The sequence below is a fragment of the Mustelus asterias genome, chromosome 22 (assembly GCF_964213995.1).
Source record: "Mustelus asterias chromosome 22, sMusAst1.hap1.1, whole genome shotgun sequence".
NCBI classification, from domain to species: Eukaryota; Metazoa; Chordata; class Chondrichthyes; order Carcharhiniformes; family Triakidae; genus Mustelus; species Mustelus asterias.
In genome coordinates this window covers 27,713,123-27,721,002 of record NC_135822.1, presented here as the reverse complement: position 1 = coordinate 27,721,002, position 7,880 = coordinate 27,713,123, and the positions used below count along the sequence as shown (strand labels likewise).

At 45.3% G+C, this 7,880-nt stretch overlaps 1 protein-coding gene across 6 annotated transcripts in view; it reads left to right on the top strand.

Annotated features, from left to right (window-relative positions):
* Window positions 1–1,263: 1,263 nt before the first annotated feature.
* vps13d (vacuolar protein sorting 13 homolog D) overlaps window positions 1,264–7,880 on the top strand; it is a 270,660-nt gene continuing 264,043 nt past the window's right edge. For all 6 annotated transcript variants that reach the window (XM_078239047.1, XM_078239044.1, XM_078239046.1 and 3 more), the window contains exon 1: window positions 1,264–1,550. In XM_078239047.1, the coding sequence (XP_078095173.1) occupies window positions 1,454–1,550 (97 nt within the window). In that variant the 5' untranslated portion in view covers window positions 1,264–1,453. The remainder of the gene's footprint in view (window positions 1,551–7,880) is intronic.

Here is a 7,880-nt window from a genome sequence, read left to right as displayed (position 1 = left end):
TTGATGGACCAAATGGTCTCCTTCTGCACGGTAGGGGTTCAATGGAAGATCCCGCTAGCGAGAGGTAAATCAAGCATACATTTTTATGAAATGTATATATATATTTATAATATCATGGCCACTTTCTAAAATTTTAAAACTGGACAGTGACTCCTCAAAAATGAGTGAAGCTATGTCTGTGTGTAAGCTTCGAATGAAAAAATTTGAAGAAAATAAATAAATATTGAAGAAAATAAGAATAGTAAATAAGCCCAAGGTATTCTGTCAGCATAACAACACGACATGGTAATCAGTGGTGATGAGACAGGTGGCAGCAAGGTGAGGTACAGGTACAACATGGTGAATGAACAGCTTTGCGTCGTGCCATATAGCACGAGAAGATCCTTGACATTTTGGTCAGACCACAATGACTTGAGTTTTGAAAACGCAGCATGCTGACTCTGTAGAAAAGCTCTGGATTCACAGCGCCAAACTCATGCTCAAATAAAGAGCTGGTGAGCAGACGTATCCCTCATTTTGAGATTGCTGCGCAGAGCCAGAGAGTGTCATGAGTGGGACAGTGCATCAAGAGAGGACCAGCACTATGTTAGCTCAGTCAGGAAAGGCAAGTGACCAAGGTGTGGGCTGGATCGATAGTGAGCGAGCGAGGGAGAGTCACATGATCAGAAACAGAGCAGTCATAACAATCAGGCTCACGACGGTTATGGTTTTAATGGGTGGTTTCAGGAGTTCAGGAACAATAGTTAGACAGACAGCTGGATGGAGGGAGGGAGGGATGGATGAAGGGATGGATGGATGGAGGGAGGGAGGGATGGATGAAGGGATGGATGGATGGAGGCAAAATACTGTGAATGCTGGAATCTGGAACATGTCTGACAGCACTTGTGTAGAGAGAATAAAGCCAATGTTTCAAGTCAGGATGATCCTTCTCCTGGATGGATGGATAGATAGACAGCTAGATAGACAGACAGACAGATAGACAAGCAGACAGACAGGCATGTTGTCAGGTTGAGTTCATTAAATGCAAGTTTGAGTTCATTAAGTTCACTCTAGCCATATAATTGCCCAAGTCAGAAACGTGCCTTTACAAATATGGCCGCCGCCTGGCTGTTTGACGTTTACATCCCCTTTACAAACATGGCAGCGGCGAGGCGCTCGGCTCCCACCTGGAGTCGCTGTGGCGGGAGGGGGCGCAGGTTAAACCGAGAGACTGACGCATGCGCTCTGGAGCCTCGCCTTCCCTAGGGGTGCGCATGCTCCGTTGCTGGGTCAGGAGCCGGAGCGTGAGGCGGAGGGAAGAGGAGGAGGAGGAGGAGGACTGAATGCGGCCTTAGCAACGCTGCCCGCTCGCCGGAGCCTGAGGCCGAGCCGAGTGCCGGCAAAGGGACAACACTGAGCGGCACCGCCATCTCACCTTGAAGCCAGCACCGGCCTGGCCTGGCCTAGCCTAGCCATGTTGGAGGGACTGGCAGCCTGGGTCCTAAACACTTACATTGGCAAATATGTCAACAACCTCAACACAGACCAGCTCTCCATAGCTCTGATGAAAGGTACTCAGAACATCAGTAACTTCAACCCAGTGCTACCCTGTCACTGGGGGCAAGGTGCCTCTGCTCTGCTTTGGTGTTGAATTAATTGGTGTACAGATAGAGCCAGGCTGCTGTAATCTTTCTTACTTTAATTATAGCCACCGACTTGGTGACTTTGGCTGATGAACCTGCTGCCAGCCTGTGTGTAAGAAACTCTTGTTTTTAATCAGTTCGGCCCCTGTGTCCTTGTGACAATGTACTTTCACTTTCTCCAAAGAATTGCCTGGCCCTTCATTTAAGATGCAATTTCTCATCCTCTCCCTTTTTTGTAAAAGCTCTTTTTTTAAAAAAAAATTAAAAATGGGACGCTCGTCCCCATGTCAGCTGCTCCTGCTCCACATCTCTTGTGATCTTTGAGTCAGCTCAAACCCAAGATCTGTAAAATTAGACGAGAAAGGGATGAGAAAAGGCTTTGGAGTTGGGGAGAGTATATATAATGTGTCTCTGGTGACAAACCACATCAAAGCATTCATGTGATCTGGTTTGGGTGGCACTGCTGGGTTAGGCTGTTGTATAAAGAATTATATACAATGTGTATATATTTGTATTATGGGTATGATTATAAGGTGGAATCATTTGTGTTGTATACCAGGATTTGAAAAATCCAAAATGGTTATTGTGAAATTCGTGAACTGTGCCATTTGATTTGATTTATTATTGTCACATGCATTGGGATACAGTGAAAAGTATTGTTTCTTGTGCGCTATACAGACGAAACATACCGTTCATAGAATACGTAGGGGAAAAGGAAAGGAGAGGGTGGAGAATATAGCGATGCAGTTACAGATAGGGTGTAGAGAAAGGTCCGCTTAATATATGGTAGATCCGTTCAAAAGTCTGATGGCAGCAGGCAAGAGCTGAACAGTTCAACTGTGCAGTTATAGATTTATTCCCTCACATTTTGGTTGTGCCTGGGAAGATTAATTTGAGCTAAAAAGTACCTGCATGAAATGCTGCTGGTTACCAACTGGGGCGGCATAGTGGGAAGCACTGTTGCCTCAGCACCAGGGACCCAGGTTCAATTCCCAGCTTGGGTTACTGTCTGTGTGGAGTCTGCATGTTCTCCCCATGTCTGCCTAGGTTTCCCCCCTCAGTCCAAAAGACGTGCTGGTTAGATGCATTGGCCATGCTAAATTTTCCCTCTGTGTACCCAAACAGGTGCCAGAGTGTGGCGACTAGGGAATTTTCAATGTAACTTCATTGCAGTGTTAAGTAAGCCTACTTGTGACACAAATAAATAAACAACTGTTGCTTGTGGTGGGAGCAATTTGAGGTAATGAATTAAGAATGGTATTGTTTAACTATTGGTTTAAGCACATCCTCTTTTGATGTGGTGTTTATACCAACATGCAAAATCTGTTCAGTAACAATATTGGCAATTGTCATTGATTTGATTTATTATTGTCTGTGGAAGGAAACAGGAGCACCCGGAGGAAACCCAAACAGACACGGGGAGAATGTGCAGTCTCCGCAGAGATAGTGACCCAAGCGAGGAATTGAACCTGGGTCCCTGGCACTGAGGCAGCAATGCTTGCCACTGTGCTGCCCCAGTTGGTAACCAGCAGCATTTCAAGCTGGTACTTTTTAGTTGTATTGGTGAACAGTGGAAGGTATTGTTGAAAACTTGAATTTAGATTTTATTATGTTCATAGGATGTGAGCATTGTTGCCCGGGCCAACAATTGTCCATCCCTAATTGCCCTTGAGAAGGTGGTGATGCGCTGCCTCCTTGAACCACTGCAGTCCATGTGGTGTAGGTAAACCCATGGTGCTGTTAGGAAGGGTGTTCCAGATTTTTGACCCCGCGACAGTAAAGGAGCAGTGATATATTTTCAGGTTAGGATGGTGTGTGCCTTGGGGGTGGGGGTTAACTTGCAGGTTGTGGCGTTTCCATGTATCTGCTCCATATTTCTGTGCATCCTATGTATCTCTCATTCTACTAGCTAGTAGAAGCTGTGGATTTGGAAGTGGCTGTTGAGAGGTTTGGTGAGGCTACAGTACATATTGCACACTGCTGCCATTATGTGCTGGTGGGGTGGTGGAGGGAGCGAATGTTTAGGGTGGCATTTTAAGGTGATAATCAAATGTGCTGTTTTGTCCTGGATGGTGTCGAGCTTCTTGAGTATTTTTGGAGCTGCACTCATCCAGGCACGTGGGGAGGTATTCCATCACACTCCTGACTTGTGCCTTGTAGATGGTGGACAGGCTTTGGGGAGTAGGAGATGAGTTTGCTACAGAATTCCGAGCCCCTAAATCACCTGGTCCAGTTCAGTTTCTGGCCATTGGCACCCCCAGGGTGTTGATTGTGGAGGTTTCAGTGATGGTAGTTGCATTCTCTTGTGTTGTAGATGATCATTACCTGGTACTTGTGGGGTGTGAATGTTACTCGTCACTTGCCTTTGTAATAATGCAATGTGGAATGTTGTCAAACTCTGTCATGCTGCTAGAGTGGAATGAAGTGTGCTCTTCTCTTTTGAGGAGGGAGGAAAATTGGATAGGTTTGATCTGTCTCTAATTCTCCTGTAACAGCTGAAAAATAGATTACAAAATTAAACTTATTGCCCTGAAATCATTTCATAGCATCAATTAAGTTTATTTATTCATGTCACAAGTAGGCTTGTATTAACTCTGTAATAAAGTTACTGTAAAAATCCCCTAGTCGCCACACTCCGGCACCTGTTTGGGTACACTGAAGAAGAATTTAGCATGGCCAAAGCACCTAACCAGCTCGTCTTTCAGACTGTGGGAGGAAACCGGAGCACCCAGAGGAAACACAGGCATACACGGGGAGAAGGTGCAGACTCCACACAGATCCAAGCCGAGAATCAAATCCAGGTTCCTGGTGCAGTGAGGCAGCAGTGCTAGTCACAGTGCTGTCCTCATGTATGTTTGTAACATCTACTGCTTGAATTTTTTCGCGTGATTGGGGTTTTTATTAGGAGGGATGATCGAAAGCCTGGTGAAAGAAATAGCTTGTAAGAAGATTCTTAAAGATGGAGAAGGGGATGGAGTGAGTTTTAAACAGCCGATGGTATGGCTGCCGATGATGCTGCAAAGGGAGGAGGATGCCAGTGAGAGAGAAACAGAGTTTGAGGAGGTGGTTATTGAACTAAAGGAGATAACATAGAGCCTGAGTGGGTGAGATATGAAGAGATTTAAACACGAGACAGTTTTAAATTTGAGTCCTGGGACCGAGGTGAGAGGGACTTAGTCTGGGAAAAGATTTGGATGAGTTGAAGTTATGGAAGGTTGCCAAACAGAGCCTTGTGATATTTAAGACTGATAGTGACAAAGTTTGGATGAGGATTTGAGCTGAGAAAGAGGGGAGGTAAGCAGCATTACAAAGGTGTAAGTAGGCAGCCTTTGTGATGTAGACAATATTAGGCTGAAAGCCCATTTCAGGATTCCAGTCTTGTGTGTGGAGAGAGTAATTTGAGCTTTGAGAAGCAATGGTGGAAGCTGGTGGCTAAAGTCTGATGACATGACCATGGTTGGAGGACTTTGATTTGATGGATTGGGAATATTACACAAGCGTATTGGCACAGCTTAGTGTATTGACTTGTGCGTGCGTGTGTGTGTATATACATGTGAGTGTGTGCTTTCTGCTGTAGCCTTTGTTACATAAGTCTAGTTTATGCTCTTTAACTATTGGGAGCTAACCACTTTGCAACTATCTCCTGTGCAAATATTTTTACACAGCTATATCAAATTTTCTGAATTCTTATGTCTGAAATGAATGAATGATTAGAACGGTAAATAGTTTGGGAGTGTTGTATTACTGAGGGGAATCGAATGTTTACTTCCCTCATTAGGAAGTGTAAAATCTATTTATATCTATTTTCCATCCAATTCTAGTTTTTCTGATCGCCAAACTCCTCCTACACCTGCTCTAAGGATGCAGATTTCTTATTGAATTCATGAAAATATCATTTATACACAGTATAGTAATGAGCAATCAGAGAGACAGTGGCAGATTATTGGAGCTGTTCTGTTGATATTCATGGACAGTGCCAAACCCACATTGCTTTCCTTTCAGCTCAGGTTGCTGTGTGCAGACATTGCACGCTGATGCAGAGTCGTTGTAAAATGGTCCCTAGTCCAGCCTCTGCTGAATAATGTTGCTGCTTGTTGGCAATTAAAACCTGAATTGGATAGTGTTGTGTTTCATGACTAACAATGCAAGTAATAGGAGCGTGCTAGGCCGTAGGGACCTCGGGTTTGCTCTGCCATTCAATAATGGCTGATCTGATCTTGTTCTCTGCTCCACTTTCCTGGCTGTTTCCTATAAGCCTCGACTACTCGGTAGTTCAAGAATCTGTCCAATATCTCGACCTTGATTGAATTCAATGGGCAGAATTTTACAGTCCCCTACCATTGGGATTGCACGTGGGGTCCCATTAAATTCCACTGATGCCCTTTAAGACTGAGACCTGTCCACAATTTCACGTGGGGTGAGCAAGGCCCAGAGCAGCCCACCCACCCTCACCCCATTGAGGTTCTTAAGTGGCTAATTTCCAGGCTAGAGGGAGGAGTTCAGGGAGTGGGCGGCACAGTAGCACAGTGGTTAGCACTGCTGCTTCACAGCTCCAGGGACCTGGGTTCGATTCCCGGCTTTGGTCACTGTCTGTGTGGAGTTTGCACATCCTCCTCGTGTCTGCGTGGGTTTCCCCCGGGTACTCCGGTTTCCTCCCACAGTCCAAAGATGTGCGGGGTAGGTTGATTGGCCGTGCTAAAATTGCCCCTTAGTGTCCTGAGATGCGTCGGTTAGAGGGATCAGCGGGTAAATATGTAGGGATTTGGGGGTAGGGCCTGGGTGGGATTGGGGTCGGTGCAGACTCGATGGGCCAAATGGCCTCTTTCTGCACTGTAGGGTTTCTATGATTCTATGATGGGGGAAGCCCAATAGATCAACCTGCTCGTGCCTCGGCAGGAAATGGGGTGGGGTTGGCAATCCTGGCACCTTTCCCAGACTGGACCCCTCCCCCAACTCCCAAGGACTGCCCTGTCCTTGGCGTGCTTGCTCCCTGCTTGGCCTAATCTTAAGTGGTGACCTCTTGTTCTGAAACTGTGCCCCCTAGCTCTAGATGTCGCCATGAGGGAAAACACCCTCTCAGCATCTACTGTCACCCCCCCCCCTCAGAACCTGGTATGTTTCAATGAGACCACGTCCCATTCTTCTAAATTTCAATGAGTACAGGTCCAACCTAGCCTTTCCTCATTAGACAAGCCCTCTCATCCCAGAAATCAACCTAGTGAACCTTCTCTGAACTGCTTCCAATGCAAGCACATCCTTTCTTAAACAAAGACCAAAACTGTACACTGTACTCTCGGTCTGGTCTCACCACTGTCCTGCAGTGGTAGCAAGGCTTCCCTACTTTTATACTCCATCCCTCTTGCAAAAAAGGGCACCGTTCCATCTACCTTCCTAATAGTTGTTCCTGCCTGTACTTTTAGTGTTTCATGTATGAGATCATCTGGAACCTTGTGTACTGCAGCATTCTGCAGTCTCTCTCCATTTGAATAATGTTTTGCATCCTGTTTTTCCTACCAAACGTTTCAGGAAGCAAGGCACTTCTCTGCAGAATCCTAATTCAAGCACAAAATATATCCAGTTTATATTTTCTAAAAGGTTTACCATTTTTTTGCAAGTATTACTCACGCTGTCTTGCATGCAGTCCTTAACAGTGTTGTACTGCTGACTCACACCAGAACTTTGAATACAAAGCTAAATTTTAATATAAGGTGAGAGGCAAGATTTCTGTTAATAGTAAAATAAATACTGAAAGTTAAGTTTTCAAATGTTGCAGTACAAATATATTAGACATAGTGGGAGGAATTTCCCCGTCCCGCCCACCACTGGAATCATTGGGGGGGGGGGGGGCAGACCATGCAAAGTTCAGTTGACCTTGGGTGGGATTTTCCGGTTTTGGAGTGAGCGCGGCTGGAAAATCCCGCCCAGTGTGATCTAGGTAGTGTGAGATTATCACCGAGAGGTTAGCTTGTAACTCTAATCCTAATGCAAGTATAGGAATGTGGTGATATAATACTGGACTGGGAGTCCAGTGGTTGTAAGTTCAAATTCCACCTTAGCAAATTGATTTCATGATAACTCCAGTCCAGTTTAGCCTTTAGATAGGGCACCTGGTGTTTAAGGAGAAGAACAACCTTTATCCTCTATTAATATCAGTTGAAGTAGGAAACTTGATGAGGGGTGGAAAAATTTCAACAACGCATTGCATTTATATAGTGCCTTTAATGTAACAAAACATCCCTAGGTGCTTGCAGGAGCATT